This window comes from Bubalus bubalis, chromosome 4 (assembly GCF_019923935.1).
Source record: "Bubalus bubalis isolate 160015118507 breed Murrah chromosome 4, NDDB_SH_1, whole genome shotgun sequence".
In the NCBI taxonomy this organism is placed as follows: Eukaryota; Metazoa; Chordata; class Mammalia; order Artiodactyla; family Bovidae; genus Bubalus; species Bubalus bubalis.
Genome location: NC_059160.1, coordinates 162,090,258 through 162,111,593, shown reverse-complemented (window position 1 = coordinate 162,111,593; position 21,336 = coordinate 162,090,258). Strand labels below are relative to the sequence as shown.

The 21,336-nt window shown below is 46.9% G+C and overlaps 1 protein-coding gene across 6 annotated transcripts in view; it reads left to right on the top strand.

Annotated features, from left to right (window-relative positions):
• ARHGAP22 (Rho GTPase activating protein 22) overlaps nucleotides 1-21,336 on the top strand; it is a 177,753-nt gene that overhangs the window by 15,427 nt on the left and 140,990 nt on the right. Inside the window, exon 1 of one of the 6 annotated variants that reach the window (XM_044942402.2) lies at nucleotides 20,230-20,636. The exons of 4 other annotated variants lie outside the window; for them this stretch is intronic. In XM_044942402.2, coding sequence (XP_044798337.2) covers nucleotides 20,603-20,636 — 34 coding nt within the window. In that variant the 5' untranslated portion in view covers nucleotides 20,230-20,602. Of the gene's footprint in view, nucleotides 1-20,229; nucleotides 20,637-21,336 lie in introns of those variants that run through there. One more of the 6 variants, XM_044942404.2, reaches the window with a different exon arrangement.

The following is a 21,336-nucleotide window of genomic DNA, read 5'->3' as shown; positions in this document are numbered from 1 at the left end:
CTACTTTCCGTCTCTATAAACTTGCCTTTTCTGTACATTTTATGAAAATGGAATGCTTTGTGGTCTTTTGCGTTAGGCTTCTTTCCTTTGGCATCGGGGTTCTGAGGTCCATTCACGTTCTATCAGTAGTCGTTCCTTTTTAGCTGAAAATGCTCCATTGTGTGGATGTGCATTTTTTTTATTCCATCCAATTGTTCTGTCATTTACTGAGATGACGATAAATGACATTATTGACATTATGACTTGGTATAGGGAATTCTCCAACTCTTATTATTCGACTGTCTGCTCTCATTTTTTTGCTTCCTGTATTTTGAGGCTGTTTTGTTAAGTCTGTGTATGTTATTAATTGTTATGGCTTCCTGATATATTCAACTTTTATCATTATAAAATGCTCCTCTTTGTAGTAATGTTTCATTTCTTAAAGTCTGTTTTATCTTATATTAATATTGCTGGCTCCGGCTGTCTCATGGTTCCTGTTGCATAGCATATCTTTTTCCATCCTTTTCCGTTCAGCCAGTTTGTATCCCTGAATCTACAGTGTATCTCTTATAGAGAGCATATAATTGGATCTTGCTATTTCATGAAGACAACCTTTGCCCTTTGAATGGGGGTGTTTAGACCACTCACATTTAATGTAATTACTGATATACTTGAGTTTACATTTTCCATTTTGTGATTTGTTTTCTATATATCTCCTCTATTTTTGTTCCTCTGCTCCTCGTTTATAATCTTCTTGGTATTAGATATTTTCTAGTGTACTACTTTAATTTTTATCGATTTTTTTGCTATATTTTTGTGCCATTTTCTTAGTGTTTGCTCTAAGGATTGCAGTATGCACTTTATCTTAATCTACTTCAGATTAATATTTAATTCTAGTAAAATATAAAAACTTTGCTCCAAGGTAGTTCCATTTCCTCTCTCCTCCTTTGCTTTATCTTTGTTATGTATTACATCTATGCATTATAAACCCCAAAGACACTCTTGTAATTATTGCCTTATACACACTTAAGTCTTTAAAAGATGCTAAGAGAAGAAATGAGAAAAATATATTTATAGAGTCTTTCATATTAATCCACATATTTATGATCTCCTGTGTGCTTCATCTCTTCCTTTGGATTCTGGTTACTACCTGCTGTTACTTCCTTTCAGGCTGAAGAACTTCCTTTAGTGTTTCTTATAAGGCAGGTCTGCCAGCATGGAATTCTGCTAGTCATTGTTTATCTGGGGATGTCTTAATTTCTGTAGGATATCTATTGGGATATAAACTTCTTGGTTAGCAGTTTTTATTTTTCAGCCCTTTGAATACAGCCTTCTACTTCTAGCCTCATTGTTTCTGTTGAGAAGTCAGTTGTGAATCATGTTGATGTCCCCCTCCCTGGCATGAGTCATTTTTCTCTTGCTGCTTTCCAGGTTTTGTCTTTATCTTTCAGCAGTTGAATTCTAAAGTATCGGACTATATATCTCTTTGTATTTAAAACCTTCTTGGGGTTTTTCAAGTTGGTTACATGTGAAAACTGATATTTTTTCATCACATTTGGCAAGTTTTCAGCCACTATTCTTTTTAAATGATTTTTCTATTTCTCTCTTTGTCTCCCTCTAGAACTTGCCTTACACAGACATCCGCATGTTTGCTGGTATTTGACAGATTTCTAAATGTCTGTTCTTTTTCCTGTTCTGTGTTTCTCTGTATTCTTCAGATACGGTAATCTCTGTAGCTCTCTCCTAATGTTCTTGTATTCTTCCTTCTGCCATCTCAAGTCTGTTGAGCCCGTTTAGTGAATTTTTCATTTCGGTTATTGGACTTTCAGCTCAAGAATTTTCATTTGTTTTTTTTTTTTTTCCATCTCATTGAGATTCTCAATATGCTGATTCATTGTTATCGTGCATCCTTTTAATTCTTTAAACATGTTTCCTTTAGTTCTTTAAATGTATTTGCATAGATTTTTTTTGAAGTATTTGTATTCTAAATACAAAAATCTGGGAATATTTGGAGAGTTTCTGTTGGCGTCTTTCCTAAGTATGGGTCACACTTCCGTTTTCCTTTGTACATCTCATAACTTTTTAATTAAAAACTGAGCATTTGGTAACGTATTGTAGGAACTCAGAATTATAATTTATTCACCTAAACATTGCTGTTGTTGAATTGTTTGGTAACTTTCCTGGGATAAGTCTGTTAAATCTGTCACCCCCCACAATATGTACTCACTAATATCTCTGGTTTTATTTGTTTTTTATTCTCCCTTTTATTTTTAAACTTGGCTTCCTAGAAGGTTCACCCCTGTTTCTGTGTAATTCAGTGGTCAGCCAGTGATGAGACACACGCTGTATCCAAACACTAAGCCAGCAGAGCTTCCGTCTTCTGCTAATAGATATGCAGGAGGCAGGGAAATGCTATCAAAGTTCACATCGTTTTCAAGTTTTCCACGTTTGCCCTGGCTTTCACTTTCTGCTGGACTCTTCACATGACCTCTGCACATGCCCACGGTCTTAGGGTTGGCAGGGGTATATGGGCGCCCTAAGCCCTCTCTGGTCGCCACTGTGCGCACACGCAGCCTAATGGCAGCAGCAATGACTGCAAACCCAGGCACAGTCTTAGTTCTCCCCGCTCACTTGTTGCCACGATTGTCTCTTCCACTGAAAGTGCCTCTGGGTGTGGGCATCACCCACGGCTCAAAACTGAATGAGCTGCTTCAGCTTCATCAGCAGAGTTGCCGGTCCCCATGATGTGTCCCACCCTGGCGGAAACTCTGTTGAGGACTGAGCTGGGGAAAGTGGGATAGAAGCACCCCGTGGTAAGAACTCCACAGACTCTCACTGTTCTTACCTAAAGTAGAGCAGTTTTCCAAGCATAAGTGATTTTCAGATCACTGCATTCCTTTGGTCGGTTTCGGATATGGAAATGGTTCTTTTGTCGGTTTTGTCCAGACCTACGTTGCATTTGGGGAAGAGGTTTTGCTGACCTCATCATTCAGACATAGTTGGAAGCCCTGCCTCTGCTTACTTATTTCACCTCTGATCTGTCTCCCCTCTCTCATCAAGATACAGGCTCTATTCTACAGGCGTTGTTGCCACTACCCCTCTGGTTACTATCCAAGCGCACTTAGAGTAGGGAGGGAAAGTACGGTTAATGTTACAGCTGTTTTCACAGTGCCTAGAATGATGTCTGACACACAGTATATGCTGAATAACTGTTGAATGAATGAACAAATAGCAGGGAGAGAAGATGAATGGAGGTCAGGTGGCCTGCTTGAGGATCCAAGTCAGTAACAATATGAAAGGAACAGTGGGCTCAAGAGATGACGGAGAAAAAAGATGGATAAGAAAAGTGCCAGACAGGGATGGCGTTGTGGATGTCTGTGCAGCTGGTTTTGGTGTTGCAAAATACTTCTGCAGAATTCCAGCCCTTTGTCACAGAGCTAAACTCATACATGGCCCAGGAGTCAGAGAAACTAAGAGCTTCCGTAGGCAGTTGGGACGACGGCAGGTCCAGCTGCCACTTCCTCCCAATGAGGTGAGTCAGCTTATCAGCAACAATGCCCATGGGCTACAGAATGGCTGATGCTTCCTTTGCAGTCTCTCAGATCCCCCAGGAATCTCCTTGAAGCCCAGCCTATGGGAAACATACAAGAAAGGGAGCCCTGAAACATGTCCCTCGGTCTTGCCGGGTTGCATTAGAAAGCCATCATGGGTTCTTATTCTCTGGTTTTGCATATGGGAAGCCTGGGGAAAGGTGTGAAGCCATGCTAAGATTCTAGCAGGATGACTCTGGGAAGGGAAGCTGATGAGCAGGGGAGAAGAGGCTAAGGCAGGGAGACATGTCAACAGTTTCGGGAAGAGCTGACGAGATGCTGGGCCAACAGAGTGATGGTGGTGAAAAAACAGGCTAAGAACATGAACTGCACAGAGCTGGGTATCTGGCTCCTGTGGAAGCTGGAGGGTGGAGGGGAGGAAGGAGAAAAGTCAAGACCTAACCTTCTGGCTTGGGCCTCTGGGAGGGAGGAGGTGCCATTGTTGGGAGGGGGACAGAGAAAGGACAGGTATGGGGAGGGCTGCTTGGTGCCACGCCTAACTGACCCTTCTAGCATTCTCTGTCTCGCACTGTCCCATCTCATCATGCATGCATGCATCCATCCATCACGTGTGCCCTGTGGGCTGCTCTGGACAATACCTCTGAGTGAAGAGAGACACCTTCCCCCCAGCTTCATACAAGCAATGACCCACGGTACCTGCCCTGCACCCAATACCATGCACACTGCATTGGGGCCTCTCTATCCACAGGCAACTTGACAGCATTCAGCCAAAGGTCTGGTTGGCTTCTGAAGTGGTCAGCTTCCTGGAGACTGATCTGGTAGGCTGGTGGCACTGTGTACACAGAGGGCAGCTTCTCTGACTGTCCCCCCACCCACTCTGGCCCTTCACACTGGAGGAAATCTCAGAATTAAGCTAAAGCTCCAGTCAACCTGATGCTGTGTCCACATCTGTCTTCCCCAAAAGCAGAGCCCAAGGACTTGGGTGCAGGTGGTTTATTTGGAAGATAATGCCAGGAAGCAGGAATGAGGGGATGGGGGTGAGACATGGAATGAGGGAGGGCCTGTCTGAAGGACATTATCAAGGTCGTGCCGTCAGCAACAGACCAACTTTTGCAGGAACCCTAAGAAGTGTGTGGAATGCCTCTCACTCCCAGTGAGGAGGAAGGGCAATTGTGATCAGTGTGCTCAAGCTCCATGACAAAGGGTGGCAGGCTGGCGGCTAAAACAACAGCAATGGATTTTCTCATAATTCTGGAGGATTAAAGTCTACGATCAAGGCTTCTGAGGTTTCTTCTGAGGCCTCTCTCCTTGGCTTGTTAGATGGCCATCTCCTCCCTGTGTTTTCACATGGTCTTTTCTCTGTGCAAATTTGTGTCCTGATCTCTTCTTCTGATAGTTGGAATAGGACCCCTGTTAATGACTCATTTATAAGTTAATCACCCCTTTAAAGACCTCATGTCCAAGTACAGTCACATTCTGAGGTCCTGGGGGTCAGGACTTCAGCATATAAATGTCGGGTGGGGGAACACAATTCAGCCCATGACAGCAGAGGAGAACCCTCTTGCTTTCCTGGACTCTGAGCTGAGGAATAATGAGGCGTCTGTGCCCCAGGAACAAGGAGGGTGGGGAGAGGCTGGGCAGAGCCCTCAGCCAGGATCTAGAGAGAAACTCTGCCAGACACCCTGCCTCTTGGAGCCAAATGGAAGCCCACACTTACCCACCCCCAGCAACTGAACCAAATAGAGACTGAGTCAGACTGCTTCCTTAGGGAAGCAGTTTCTTACGCAGATTTCTGTTCCTGCACATTTGGGAGAAATGACTCGACCCTGAGAGTGGTTGCGAAATGGCAAACCGCACGGGGGCTCAGAGCTCTTTTGCACTCCCCTGGGTCTTGTTTACCACTGCCCCAGCTCTGTGGGGGTGGAGCAGCTCTCCCTGTTGGCCAGATAGGGAAGCCGAGATTCAGGAAATCCGGTGACTCCCAAGGGCACACCGCTCCTGTTCAGGAGAGGCAGGGCTCAGCCCGGATCCAAGCTGACCCTGCTACTATTCACGTGTAGCTGTGCCTCTGCCGTCAGGCACACAGGCTGCACCCTTGGCCACAGCCATCAAGTCCCCTGCCCACATCTGCAATGTGTATCCATCCGGCTTTCCAAAGTATGCCTGGGTTCGTGGTACAAATGGACTTCTCTCAGCATGTTTAATGGTTGGCATGTAAGACTGCCAGCCAGTTACCATAGCAGCATCCTGGTGGCCTGAGTAGAAGGTGAGGATTAGTATGGAGACAAAGATGCTCATAGCATTGACTTTCTCTGATACCTGCCCTAAATGCCATCTAGGAGTCAGTGCAGCCTGAAGACCAGCTCAGCCTAGTGTTCAGCTGATTAACTGTTTTCATTCTTTTTTATGACTCAGTAATATTCCAGTGTGTGTCTGTGTGTGTGTGTGTGTGTGTGTGCCACATCTTTTTTATCCATTCATGTGTCATCCATTCAAATGTCATGTGTTGGTGGACATTTAGGTTGCTTCCATGACTGGCTATGGTAAATAGTACATTAAAATGAATACAACATTGTAAATAACTATACTTAAAATAGCATTCTGTTCCCCTTCTCTGCCATCCAACAAAAGAAACCATTTTCTCTCCTCTACCCAGACATCTTCTTACCCGCTCCTCTTCTTAGCCCTATGTCATGATCCAGTCCTTGTTAACTTTCCAGTGAATGGGGAAAGTCAACCCTCCCACCCTGACACTGGCATCATTTTGCCAGTTCTGCAAAGATAAGTATAGTCTTTAAAGAAAGCCAGAAAGCCAGACCTAGGTGTAAAATCTTGGTTGCACCAATTACTTGCTCCATGATCTTATTCCAATGATATAATCTCTCCACTTGGGTTCCTCACTATAAAGGGGAGATGATGATGGGCCATTAATCTAATGTGAGGGTCTAAAGCTGCTGTTCTCTGAAGTCTTTCATGTGGATCCCAGGCCTCTGGGAGGTGAATCAGGATTACCTAGGGATGGGGAGGTGGGAGATGTAGAAGAAGTTGTTTGAAAAAGAATAGTCATTATGCAGCAGCTATTAAAATGTAAAGACCCAGGTTTCTGGTTTTACCTTTGATATGTAAAAAGCGTAGACATAATCACTCCCACCCTTACAGCAAGGAAGAAACTGAATGAACTTAAAATCAGGGACTTCTTCCACCCATCAGAGAATTGAAGTCACGGACCAAACCACTACCCCAAATCTAGAGTCGTAGGGGAGTTCAGAAAATAACAGCCAAGATATGGCAGCAATTTGGGGATTACCAGTTAGATAATTTAAAGTAACTACAATGAGTATGTTAAGGATCTAATAGAAAAGGTAGTCAACATGCAGGAACAGATGACTAATATAAGCAGAGAGATGGAAATTCCAAGAAAGAATAAAAAAGAAATTCTGTAAATAAAAATCACTGCAACAGAAATGAAGAATGCTTTTGATGGGCTCACCAGTAGAGTGGACACAGCCAAGGAAATAACTAGTGGATTTGAAAATTTGTCAATAGAAAATTCAAACTGAATGCAAAGGAAAAAAAGAATAAAAAAGCAGACAGAATATCCAAGATTGGTGAAATAATTTCAAAATGAGATAATTTCAAGATGAGGGCCATCTGATATTATACACCCTGGCAGGCGGGGTTGAGACACCAGCTTAACCCCTGGTAGCCGGTGACGTGGTACACACAACACACCGCCTCTGAGCCTCACTTTCCTCTTAAGACAGGATTGGCACCGCCTCTGGTTGGTGTTGTGTGTGAACAGTGGTGATGGGGCCTGGAACTCGGTGGGTGGTCGGAAAAGAGTAACTGCTGGAATAATAATGATTGTAACAACTATAGTAAGGGAAGTGCTGCCACCGGCGCGGTGTGCTCCTTGCCGTGGCACGGCCTCTTCTGAGGCTGCATGCATACAGGGCTGAGACGGCAGGCCCATCCTCAGCAGAGGCGCCTGCTCAGACACCTTTGGACCCTTGACACCTGATTCATATGCCCACCGCAAAGAAGAGAATAGGCCCCATGTTAGCTCCCATGGTGCCATCTCTGGCCATTGTCCACCTTTCTCTGAGCTCCAGAGTTCTGTGTCCAAGGCTTGGGGCTGATTCTTCTGGCAACTCACAGCGCACTACAAGAACACCAAGTCTGGACAGTGCCTTTCTCAAAAGGCAAAGGTGGCCCTTCTTCCAGGCTGAGCCAGCCGCAAGATCAGACTTGTTAAGCAGAGCATACACCTATGGCTTATTAAGCAGCTCACCCCTCCCCATGCTTCTTTAGCCAGGTATGCAGTTGATGGGGCCTAAAATGCCCAGCTCCACCTATTGGCCCTCATGGTCTGTGCCCAAAGTTATCAGGTTGCGATCTTCCTAAATCCCTTGGATATCAGTGGAGACTGAAATTCAAAATTGAAATTTAGAAAGAGGAGCAAGATGCCACGGGCACAGGCTGGAGCTACCCTTCACTGCCTTACCCAGGGACAGAACAGGACACTGCATGGTCCCTTGTCCCTTGCCCTCTCTCGGACTCAGTCCTGAGCCTGGGCCCAGGATGGGATGCAATAGGCCCTGCATTTACTACTTTTTCTTGCCTAATTTCCCTGGCTAAAACCTCTAGTATAATGTAGACTAGTAAGAGAAGATACCTTTTAAAATCTGTTACCTACTTTGTGGCCTAACATTTGTCCACCCAGGGATGCGTTCCCAGTACCCTTGAGATGAATGTTTAGGTGCTGCTGTTGGGTGGAGTGATTTATAGTTGTATATTAGATCTAGTTGGTTTATACTGCTGTTCAAGTTCTCTGTTTCTTTGTTGATATTCTGTCCATTCTTGAAAGTAGAACATTGAAGTTTCCAAATACCATTGTTGCAGTGTCCATTTCTCCCTGAGTCTATCTATTTTTTGGACTTTGATGCTCTATTGTTAGGCAAATATATGTTCATAATTGTTACATCTTGATGTATTTGACCCTTTTATTAATATATATTGTCCTTTTCTCTCTCTCATAATACTTTTTGGTCTTAAAGTCTGTTTTGCTGGATTTGAATATAGCCATGCCACTCTCTTTTGGTTACTGTTCTCATGGAATATCTTTTTAAATCCTTTCACTTTCAACCTGTTTGTGTCTTCAAAACTAAAGTAACACTCTTTAGAGAGAACACTGTTGGATTTTCTTCCTTTTATTTGGAGAGTTTAATTCATTTACATTTAATGTAATTACTGATAAGAAAGGACTTACTCCTACTATTTTGCTATTTTTTTCCTATGTGTCATATCTTTTATGTTCTTCTCCTCCTCAATTACTGACTTCTCTTGTATTAAATGTATAATGTCTGTCATATTCTTTTAATCATCTTGTTCTTTCATTTACTGTATATTTTAGGGGTTATTTTCTTAGTTGTTGCCTTGGGGATTACATCTTAATGTATGTTAATCTAGTTTGGATTAATACAGTATACAGAAACTTTTATTTTTTTTACTGAAGTACAGTTGATGTACAATATTATGTAAGCTGCTGTTGTTCACTTGTATGTTGTGTCTGACTCTTTGTGACCTCATGGACTGCAGTGTGCCAGGCTCCTCTGTCCTCCAGCATCTCCCACAGTTTGCTCAAATTCCTGTCCATTGAGTTGGTGATGCTCAGGTATGCAATATAGTCATTCACAATTTTGAAAGGTTATTCTCTCTGTACAGTTATAAAATAGCGGCTGTATTCCCCATGTGGTACAATACATCCTTGAGCCTGTGTCACACCAGAGTCTGCATCCCCCACGCCCCGCTCCTGTGTCGCCCCTCCCCACTCCCGCAGGTGCCACTAGCTTATCCTCTGTGTTTGTGAGTCTGCTTCTTTTCATTATACTTGCTAGTTTGTTGTATTTTTTAGATTCCACATATAAGTGATATCATGCAGTATTTGTCTTCTCTGTCTGACATGTTTCACATGGCACAATGCCCTCCAAGTCCATCCATGCTGTTGCAGATGGCAAAATTTTACTCTTCTTTATGGCTGAGTGGTATTCCATTGTATATATACACCACATCTTTACATTCATCTGTTGAGCAAAACCTTTTATCTTCTTCATCATCATTCACTACAGCTTTACACATTGTGTGCTCATCAATCAACACAGGTTTATCATTTTTATGATGCTATTTTTTAAATCAGATGAGAGAAACAGAGACGTTGCAAAGAAAAATGCATTGATACTATCTTAAGTATTTACCTATGCCATTACTTTTACTGGTTCTTTATCTCTTCATGTGGATTTGAATCACTGTCTAATATTCTTTCATTTCAGCCTAAAGGACTCCTTTTAACACTTCTTATAGGGCAGGTCTGCTAGCAATTAACTGTCTCAATGTTTGTTTATCTGAGAATCTGTTAAGTGCTCTTCCACTTGGAAGAAGAACTTTGCCGACTGTTGACTTTGGGGTTGACGGTTTTTCATGGAGCCCTTTGACTATGTTGTTGTGCTGCAGGAAAATCGAGGCAGCATGTGTGCACCAGCGCCTCACCAGGTCAGAGGTGCACACCCAGACGGGAGCCAGATTTGAAACAGATGACAGTGAAGCCAGGGCTGGGAGGGGAGACGTGTGGGCCAGAGTGGGAGGGCCTCATCCAGCGGCGCCTTTGTGGTGAGCTGCGAGCGCTGTCGGTCACGGAAGCCTGACCCCAGGCTGTAGGAAACTAGAGTCATGGTCGGAAGGATGGCCTGTGGTGTCCAATCTGAGACATCCAGTGATTAGCTTGGTGGCGTAACTGGGGAAATAGGGAAGAAAACGCCATCTGTGAGAGAACAGACAATGGGGAGATCATGTCATCTGTGCTGAGTTAGGAAAACTAGGAAGTGAGAGAGGAGAGGCATGTGAAAACAGGGGCTGAGAGGCTTCGTATGGACACCAGTTAGAATTCTGTGCGTTGCAAGTCACAGAAAGACAACCTAAGCCAGCTAAAGCCAGAAAAGGGAATTTATTCAAAATGTATCAGAGGTTTACAAAGTCCTTTGCAAGCTGGAGAACCAGGCTTGGAAAAGAGCCCCAAATGATGGTGGCTCCAGGGAGCATAAAAATGAGGCGTACGAGATCGTCTTCTTGAAGGGATGGCGTGGAGGGGACATCTTTGCGGGATGCCTCCACCATGTTAGAAGGCACCAGACTCACAGCAGGACATGGTCACGGCTCCCTATGCTGGGAAGTCCCTTTACCCATCTCTCAGTCTTTTCATAACATGCTCAAGATTAGACCAGACCCAGGCAGGACCATCTGATGGGCTGAGCCTACATCACATGGCCACAGCCAGCTGCCTACAGGGCCAGAGCAGGCCAAAGAGGGAGGTGGGGTTGGAGGGGCGGTGGGGCAGGCGAGAGGGAGTCACTCCAAAACGGGAAGACCTGAGTGTGTTTGTCAGCTTAGAGAAGAGAACCAATGAGGGAGGAGGGATTAAAGATGCAAAGGGAGGGGAAATGTTTGGAGCAGATGAAGGTTGTGTGCCCAGGGGGAGGGGCTGGTCAAGCGCAGGAGGAATCTGGACTTTGCATGAGTTGGGAGAGAAGGCGCCTGGGAAATTTCCACTCTTTCCATCTGTTCCAGTCCCTGCCATTCCACAGCAAGCAGGTGTTCTCACGAGGGAGAAGACTTGTTTCTCAATAATGCAAAACTGACTTGAGTGGTGATTCATCATTTTCTTTGGGGGAGGGGAAACCATTTCAGACCTACTTCCTTGTTGGACCTGGGTGAGGACAGAGGCTGCCACTGGAACCTGGGCTGGCTGGTGCTGGTGGGAAGCCCACCTCTAGGTCCCCCACCCTCTGCTGGAGGGGAAGGGTGACAGCTCCTTGGAGCCTCAGTACATGTTCCCAGGGCCCAGAAACCCACTAACGAAGTATCATTTCCCTCTTTCCTCTCAGCCTCTGACTACCAGAAGCAGGAACTCAGCAGGGGGACCCTGCCTGGCCCAAAGCGTCAGGCCCAGTGGGCTGCGGTCCCTCCTGCCACTTCCGACACTGCCCCTGGGGGACTCCACCTGCTCCCGGCAGGGCCTGTCCCACTCTTGGCCCTGCACAGCCTCTAGTGGAAGCTTTTTCCCTTCTGAGGAGACCACAGTGAGACATCGCAGCCGAATAAAACTTTATCTGAAAGCCGCCTAGCTAAATGGAGCAGAGTCTTAGGTGAGTAGAATCAGTTTTAACCCAGTTTTTACAGAGGCCTAAAAATGAGGCCTGCCAGGTTCTAGGACCCCATCAGGTACACACAGCTGAGCTACTCAGCAGCCTCTTCAAGAAAAGACTTGCTCTCCCAGCTGCAAAGAGTGGGGTCAGCTGACACCACCAGCTGTTGGCTCTTTTAAGGTCAACCTCAGTTTCTGAGCCAACGTTATGTTCTTCTTGGGTGGCTCCCAGCCAGCGGCTGCACAGGGCGGTGGTCGCCGAGGTCATACTCCTTTTTGCGAAGGCCCCCGGCCAGTGGCCGTAGCACGTGGGCAGAACCACCTCCACCCAAAGCTAGACCTCTCTTCTGGGCCATCTGCCTCAGAGCCCCAGGTGGGCGGCAGAAACTGTCAGGTATGCACATGGCTCAGACCCACCTCTCTTTCCCACTCCTGCTTCCTCCCCTTTGCTGAACAAGTGTTCATCCCTCATAAAACTCTCATCTCTGCATCTGCCACTGGAGAACCCAGCCAGTGTACCACTCCCCCATCCTCTCAGCACTAAGCCCCCCTGCACATCAGCTGTCTGGCACTAGCTGCTACAAAGAGAAAGGTGATGGGTGACCAGTGGTACAGTGGAGGTTCAAACCAAAGGTTATGTTCTCTGAACCAGCTCATTTAGTTACCCTCTAAGCCACCTCTCCCCCTAATCCAGGGCTGCAGGACTCAAGGAAACATGCCCGAGGCTACGGGTCACAAGTAAGGGACTTTCCAAGCAAAGCTTCTGTATTCTGGTCTGAATGCTCTTACTGGCCCAGTGTATCTGGTGATTTTCCAATGCCCAACCCTGGATTCTGCCTCTTTGTCCTTCTGACTTTCTGCCTAGGATCCCAGGATACCAAAGACTCAGAAAAGTAAGAGTCCAGGGCTTTAGACCCATTCTGATGGGCCTGGGCTGTGTTTGAGAGAGTGTACCATAGACTGTAGTGAGTGGATAAGACTGAAGTTAAAAGCCAAGCTACACATCTGGAGGAGGCATTGGGCCAAAGGACAGAGATGGACTTCAGGCCAAAGGCAACAGGACTAAGGCCAGGAACAGTGGGCCAAGAGAGAAGCCCTGCTGTCTTCCCTTGGGGACACAGCAACTTGCAGAACCCAAGTGCCCAAAGGTGAAGCTAAGGCCAGCAAGTTAAGGCCACCAGTGTAGGAGAAGGTTCACCTCAGATGAATCCCTCACAATTTTGTGATTAAAAAATCTAGGAAAAAAAATCTGTAAAGAATATCACAAAGACAGCATACTACAAGTTTTATTTATAGTTTACATTTAAATTCTAGATTATAATATTTAAATTATGGGTTAATTTTTAAATTATGGGTAATTGTTGTTCAGTTGCTCAGTCGTGTCTGACCCCTTGCAACCCTATGGACTGCAACACGCCAGGCTTTCCTGTCCATCACCAACTCCTAGAGCTTGTTCAAACTCATGTCCATCAAGTCGGTGATGCCATGGTCCAACCATCTCATCCTCTGTCATCCCATTCTCCTCCTGCCTTCAATCTTTCCCAACATCAGGGTCTTTTCTAATGAGTCAGCTCTTCCCTTCAGGTGGCCAAAGTATTGTAGCTTCAGCTTCAGCATCAGTCCTTCCAATGAATATTCAGAGTTGATTTCCTTTACGATTGACTGGTTTGATCTCCTTGCAGTCCTAGGGACTCTCAAGAGTCTTCTCCAACACCACAGTTCAAAAGCATCAATTCTTCAGTGCTCAGCCTTTTTTATGGTCCAACTCTTAACCTCCATACATGACTACTGGAAAAACCATAGCTTTGACTAGATGGACCTTTGTCGGCAAAGTAATGTCTCTGCTTATAAATTAGCTGTCTAGGTTTGTCATAGCTTTTCTTCCAAAGAGCAAGCATCTTTTAATTTCATGGCTGCAGTCATCATCTGCAGTGATTTTGGAATCCAAGAAAGTAAAATCTGTCACTGTTTCCATTGTTTCCCCATCTATTTGCCATGAAGTGATGGTAGTGGATGTCATAATCTTCTTTTTTTAAATGTTGAGTTTTAAGCCAGATTTTTCACTCTCCTTTTTCACCTCCATCAAGAGGCTCTTTACTTTCTCTTCATTTTCTGCCTTAAGGGTGGTGTCATCTGCATTTCTGAGGTTGTTGATATTTCTCCCAGCAATCTTGATTCCAGCTTGTGGATTGATTGATTCCAGCATTCCTCATGATGTACTCTGCGTTTAAGTTAAATAACTAGGGTGACAATATACAGCCTTGATGTACTCCTTTCCCAATTTGGAACCAGTCTATTGTTCCATGTCAGGTTCTAACTGTTAATTCTTGACCTGCATACAAGTTTCTCAGAAGGCAGGTAAGCTGGCCTGGTATTCCTAACTCTTTAAGAATTTTCCACAGTTTGTTGTGATCCACATAGTCAAAGGCTTTAGTGTAGTCAATGAAGTAGAAATAGATGTTTTTCTGGAATTCTCTTGCTTTTTTAATGATCCAACAGATGTTGGCAATTTTATGGGTAATAAATATGAGAATTTAAATTTTGTATATGTAAATTATGGGTAAGGGCTTAATGGGGTCTCGCAAGAGAACTTTTAGAAGGTTCATGTGGCCTCAGTGGGGGTGATAAGGGAGATATAAGAGGTTCAGAACTCTAGGCATGAGGCTCTGATAGGCAGGTGATATTGAAACAGGGTCCAAAAGGATGCATCAAAATCTAGGAGGTGAAGAAAGACAGGCAGAGTGTTTATTTGGTGGGAAGGGCAGGTGTGGTAACGAAGAGGACTGACTAAGTAAGGGCTCTTCTGAGATGTCGGAGATGGTTCTGGTTGACAATGGAGACGGGGCTCACTCAGTCACTTAGGGACCCAGACTGTGGGCCTCTGCCCTCTTTTACATGGGGATTCCAAGGTGGCCCCAGAAAAGGGAGACAAACATGGAGGAGTGTTGAGGGGAGGAGTTTTGTGGGCCAGACGTCAAACTGACCACAGTTCATCTGCTCATGAACAATGACTGGAGCCCAGCCACACCAAACTGCAAGGTAGCTGGGAAATCTGGAGCATCTGGGTGTGCCCAGGAGAATGGGGAGAACAGTTTGGGTGGAGAGAAAGCATCCTCTGCCCACAGTGGGGAGTCGACAGTGACTGGGGCATTCAGAGCAAACTTGGTAGAGAATGATCAGAGCTGTATAGCAAATGTCTAACAACTGGCTCTCTGGAAGGAAAAGAAATGTAAGCCCTGATTTTGTCAAATAGTAATCAGTATTGAGGCTGCAAAGAACAAAGAACTTTATTTGGGGATCTTATGAATTGCAGTTTGAGCAACACATATTCCAAAGAGTATTTCAGGGAAGAGCAAAAACAGGAGCTTATAAAGGCAAAAGCCATGAAGCTATGTTCTGACACTGAAAAAGAAATGTTTATCCTTGAGAAATAGGCTGTCATGAATTATAAGAGGGTAAGGGTCTGATATGTACCTCGAGTTTCTAGCAGGTGTTCTGAATGTCTTCTTTAGAACAATATGTAGCATTTGCTGATTTTCTTGGCGTAAATACTCCCACCACCATTAGCTTCTAACTACCAGCATACCATCATGATCAGTGAACAAGGAGTTGGGAAGAGATGTGTAGTAGCAGCTCAATATGTAGTGGAATTAGAATTCTTCAGAGAAACAGAACCATATATGTAATACATACATATCTCAAGGACATATGAAGTGTTTCATTATATATATATACAGTGGTCTTCCTCAATTTACAATGGCGTTATGTCCCGATAAACCCATCGTTAAGTAAAAAAATGCATTCAATACCCCTAACCTACCGAATATCATGGCTAAGCCTAGCCTATCTTATACATGCTCAGAACATTTACATTAGCCTACAGTTGGGCAAAAATCATCTAATACAAATTCTGTTTTAGAATAAATAGTTGCATATCTCATGTAATTTATTGAATACTGTGCTGAAAGTGAAAAAACAGAATGGTTATATGGGTCTAGAATGCCTGTAAGTGTATCTATTCTAAGTTCCTTGCCATGATCACCTGGCTGACTGGGAGCTGCAACTCGCTGCCACTGCCCAGAATCACGAGAGAGTACCATCTGGTGTGTGGTTAGCCCAGGAAAAGATGAAATTCAAAAATCTGAAGTACAGTTTTCTACTGAAAGCATATTGCTTTCACACTATCACAAAATCTAAAAATCGTAAGTTGAACCATCATAAGTCAGGGACTGTCTGTGTATATCAAGAGCTTTATCACGAGGAATTGGCCCACACAATTATGGAGGCTAAGTTCCAAGATCTGTAGTTGGCAAGCCAGAGACACAGGAGACCCGAGGTGGTTCTAGTTCAAAGGCAGGAAAATAGCAGCGTCGCAGCTCGAGGTCTTCAGGCCAGAAGCTTTCCCTTCTACTCATGGGAGACTCAGGCTTTCTTTTCTTCCTGGGCCCCCAACTGACTGGATGAGTCCAGCCACCTCCAAAAGGGCAATGCGCTTTATTTCATCTACAGATTCAAATGTTAGTTTTGTCCAGAAACCCCCTCACAGACACACCCAGAATAATATGCGACCAAATGTCTGGGCAGTCTGTGGCCCAGTCAAGATGACGTAAAAATCAATCATCACAATAGTATTTCCATCATAAAGATAGGATAGGATAGGATACAGATAGGATAGGGAGAAATAATCCTAAGAAGGGAACTTGTTCAACAATAGGCAAATGTTGTCAGTAGCTAGAAAGTCATGTCTGTTGAGTAGGTATTACCTTTGTGTTTAAAATAGTTTATTTAATTGTAACTTTTTAATTCATAATACAATTTCTAATGATGTCTGTGTTAAAATTACAAAATTCCTAAAAATTCAACAATCAGCTCTGAGGGCTGCTGGGACCAGCTGCTGGTCCAGCACACCACTGAGATGGACAGATGTGGTATGCTAGGGAGATAGAGCTTCAGCCGCCTGGCAACAGAGACTGAGAGTGCCATCAACTGGGAGTCTGGGGACACTGCATACTGGTGACCACTGAGCAGGCATCTCAGACTCAGGGCTTTCCTATCTATGTGACGTCTTGGTATAGATTGGAGAAAGGCTTGCCCTTGTCACCATGCTAGAACACACAACTTTGCCAGAGGAGCCCAAACCCAGCCCTACTCCCCCTTCTACTGACACTTTTGCGCAGCGTACAGCTTACATAACAGTCACTATAGCTCAGTGTGGAACGGGGCTGTCTCATGTTAGGCCTTGAGACAGAGGCCCGTTGCCACTTTCTGAGAGACTGGTTTATAAATGTGCCCTTCCCTCAGAAGAAGCCTCCCTGAGGCAAGAGCAAGCAAAGACTGTTTCTGGTGGCTTTGGGCTCATGGAAATGCAATTATCTAATAAAGCAGTGGTTCTCAACCCTGGCCACACATTAAGTAATCGGAGGAGCTTTTACACCTCCCAAAGACCAGTGTCCACACCAGATGAGTTAAACCGGAACTGATGGGGTGAAACACAGAAACTAGTTTTCAGAATGCCCCAATACTCAGCTAAGGCTGAGAGCCAGTGACTTGGAGCTATCCTGGCTCTGGGCCAATAATGTGGGTGATCGTCCCACCAAGAGGTGTGCGTTTCTGCCGAAGCCTTCTGGACAGTTCTGCCCTCCCAATCCTTTCCACTCGCCTTGCAGTGCCCAGAGGTGCCTGACCCAGAGGAGCCCCTTAGAACATGCAGAAATGATGCAGGACAGGGAACCAGCAAAGGGAGAAGCAAGGACCGCCGCCGGGAGGTACAGTGCCGTGAGGACAGTGGGTGAGGGGGCAGTCTCTGACTCTCCTAATTGAGGCCTGTATTTCTCCTTGGCCTCAGATTACTGCCTGTGTAAGAGGAGTGGAGCAGTTCCTTCAAATAAAAACTTACTCAGGAGGCCCTGCTCTTGTCCTCACCCCACCCCTTCTCCCAGTGATCTCAAAGGGACCTGGAGGGCTCCCAGGGTCCTGCGGTGTAAGGTTTGTAAACTTCAGGAAGGAGAGGGTGCTAACGTCCCTTCCAGCTGGAACACATGGATCCCGTCATCCGGAGAAGTACTGGGAGTGTGGCCTGAGGACAGAGAGGAAAGAGCTACCTGGCCCCTGGCCCGCACCCCTGCTGCCGCCATCATTCTCTGGCGCAGAGTTCAGATTAGCTCTGCCATTTCCCCAGCTTTGCTTCTGGGCTTGAGCTTAGAGCCTCTGTGGTTTTGCCCAGTTCCAACGCGGATCCCCAGAAAAGCAGGCGGGTAAGCTCAGCAGCTAAATATCATCCAGGGAAAGAGCTGCACAGAAAAACTGCCTGGGAGTAGTTTCGTAACCAAAACAAGTGTGAGTGGACCCACACTAAGCCTTTGGGGCATTTTTCCTGCCTCTGGTTTGGAGGAAGTGGTCCAGGCTGCATTACTCATAGGCTTTCGTGATTGCTCAAGACGTTGTCACTGGCCACGGGACCTCCTTCTGTGACACTGACGTCCGCCCAAGGCGCTCCAGCCCTGTAGCCGTCCCTCTCCCGCTCGATGGTCTCTGTCCCACCCTCATCTGACCTTTTCCGGGCCCCAAAGAAACGGGACGGCAAGTCTGGCATTCAGTGGTGCTTGTCAAATCTACCCATCAAGCCAATATTCCTCATGAGGTTCCCGGCCTGAGTCCTACCTGAGGCTCAGGGCTTGTTGTGCAGGAGGGGCACTGGGCAGTCTGCGGCACACAGATAGGAGCCCCGAGGAAGTGCGTGTTGGCGCCCCTTCTGGAGGTAGAATCAAGACAGTTTGGGAGACTTGCTTAGGATGATCAGACTTGTGTGACCAGAAACACACCCCAGAGAAAAGGACCTGGGAGCATGAGGAGCAGGGACTGTGCATGCAGACGGTTGTGTGTAGCGTTACAGGAGAGGCCACGGAGGAAGTACTGGCCAGTACCATAAACGGCCTTGGATATCGTAGCAAACTTATGTATACTTATTCATCCCTTCTGAGGAGCATCTGAGGGTCAGAGTAAGTGACTAGATGCTGAGTAAGACATCTCTGTCTCTAGGGATACTGTCTCTCCTTCACCCTGGGGACTTGACTCGCCACATCCTGGTGAGTCCTTAACCTCTCCCATCCTTCCCTCCTCTCCACAGTCCATATCCTGTCCTCTCCCACATGGACTACTGCAGTGGGCCCCCAGTGGACCCCACCCCCAGCCTCGGGATCCCCTTCCCTTCCAGCTGCTCGGTCCACCATTTGGGGATCAGTGGACATAGGGGCACTGTGAGGATTAGGGTAGGAGCACGGCCAATCAAAGCAGAGGGGACCCTGTTCAAATCCCTCACCATCTACCTACGAAGAGGATATCACACAGTACCCAGGCCCAAAGAACCCAGCCCAAGTGCCTAACAGGCACCTGGGGGGTTTCAGGGGCACGAAGGCTGGTCCTTACCATCCAGCAAATTCACTGAGGGCTCTCAAGCCAGGAGCGTTCACGAGAAATGATTGGAATCAGACTTTGACTGGCACCATAGAAAGGCAGGAGCTGTAGAGACAGGGTCGGTTCAGGCCCAGCCCTGACAGGGCTGTGTGACTCTGGGCAAGATACATAACATTTCCGTGCCTTATTTGTTCCTCTGAAGAACCGTGACAAAGGCTTCCCTGCCTCAGGGACTCTGAGAATTGAAACAGATACAGAATATAAAGCTCCAACCTCAAGGACACATAGTAGGTGCCTACTAAATGTCAACAATGACTGGGATTGCATTTCTTGGGCAGTTTTTAGGGTCTTGAGCCTGAAGCTTCCCAGAGCCCCACTGCACACTGTTTAGAACTCTGCCAGTATTAAACTGGAACATGGCATTTGGCAGAGATTCACTACTCAGCGAACAGCCTTTAGTAAGATCCGGACTATCCCCTGGAGAAGGAAATGGCGACCCACTCCAGTCTTCTTGCCTGAAGAATCCCATGGACAGAGGAGCCTGGCAGGCTGCAGTCCATGAGGTCGCAAAGAGTCAGACATGACTGAAGAGACTTGGCACTAATTACTTACTATATGTGGGCCCTAACCTAAGTGTTTCACAGGATTCGTACTCCTTTCACCCTATTTAAGTAGCAAAAAAATGTTAACATCTCTAACCGGCTTTGCTGGGTGAGTCCCCTGGGACTCTGAATATGCCAAGGCTGTGCCTCTTTCTAAGACACACCTGGCTTTTCACAGTTGGAACTGTGACCTCATAGACGGCCTCCTAGTCCCTCTTGGCAGGAAGCATGGGGCAGAGCAGGTCCCCAAGGACAGACTGCTCCCCCACCCCCGGCCTTGGCAGTGCGTGCGGACCGGGGACCCAGGGCGGCCAGAGTCCGTGCATTTCCTGCGGCCTCTTGGAATCTCTAGCCGGCGGCGCGCACTTCAACGAGCCCTCCCCACGCAGAGGGCGGATCCGATCCCGGAGCCCGCCCGCCCTCTGGGGCCGTCGGTCCAGCTGGGACCGAGCGCTCTGCCTGGCTCCTCCCGCCCCGCCCTCCCCACGCCTCCGCCCGGACCGCGCACCCGCTCCGCTCGCGGATGGGCAGTGCCGCGTGCTCCCTAGCCAAGCAGAGGGACAGCCAGGCCGCCCCGCCCTGGCCCAGTGATTGATCAGAAACGGTTACTGAGCCTCTTAATGGTTTACTTGGATGGGAATTAGTTCTAAGATGGATAAATAATGCATTGAGGTTTACGTTGTTCAAGGCAAGCCGTCGGTCCGGAGCCGGGAGAGGCAGCCGAGGGAGCCTCGCTGGTGACGCCAGCGGCCATGGGGGCCGGAGCGGGGAATGGGGGGCAACTGAGCGAGAGGAAGAGAAAAGGGAAGTGGATGACAGCATGATCAACCCAGCAATCCCGTCCAGGTGGCGGCAGGAAGATGCTGAGCCCAAAGATCAGGCAAGCCAGGAGGGGTAAGTCCGACTTCCTGCGGCCGATTTGGGCAGTGTGGTGAGTCTGTTGGCCGATGGGTGAGAATACTCGGCTGGCTGCATGCTGCGGTCACATGGGGCGGGCGTTCTGGAGGCATCTCGGTGACAGGCAGCCCCTAATAGGGAGGCTTCTGGGGTCTGTGGAGGTCAGATCTGATACTGTCAGAGGGAGATGGCCAATTTAGTGCCCTGGTGGGTGTGCAGGTTTCAGCCCACATCCCACGTTTTATAGAGCCCCTGGCTTGCTCAAAGTGATGAGGTGACAACTTTGGAAAAACTTCATTTATTTTTTATTACTAAAAGGGAAATGCTGAATGCTCAAGATCTGCCCTAGTAGCCAAGGCAAAAGTAGTTGTCACTAGGAAAGGCAATGCCCTGACTTCTCCAGACAGCCGGGTCCCATCACAGCTGGGCTGCAGAAAGCAACTGCTTAGGCAGGCAGGCAGGGGCTCTGTCCGGGAGAACTCCTGGAAAGCAGCAGGGCCTGGAGTTGCTGGTGTTGGGGGAGCGGATCCAGAGATAAGTAAGGGATGCAGGTGAGCCTTGCAGGGGTGGCCCGCAGCGCTGGGCCGGCACCCCAGCCAGCTGGTGGCCCTGCAGAATGGCCTGGGGCCTCGGGACAGGTTTGGGGCTCAGAACAGCATCTGCCTGGACGGCAGCTTCTTGGCCAGTGCAAGGGTCG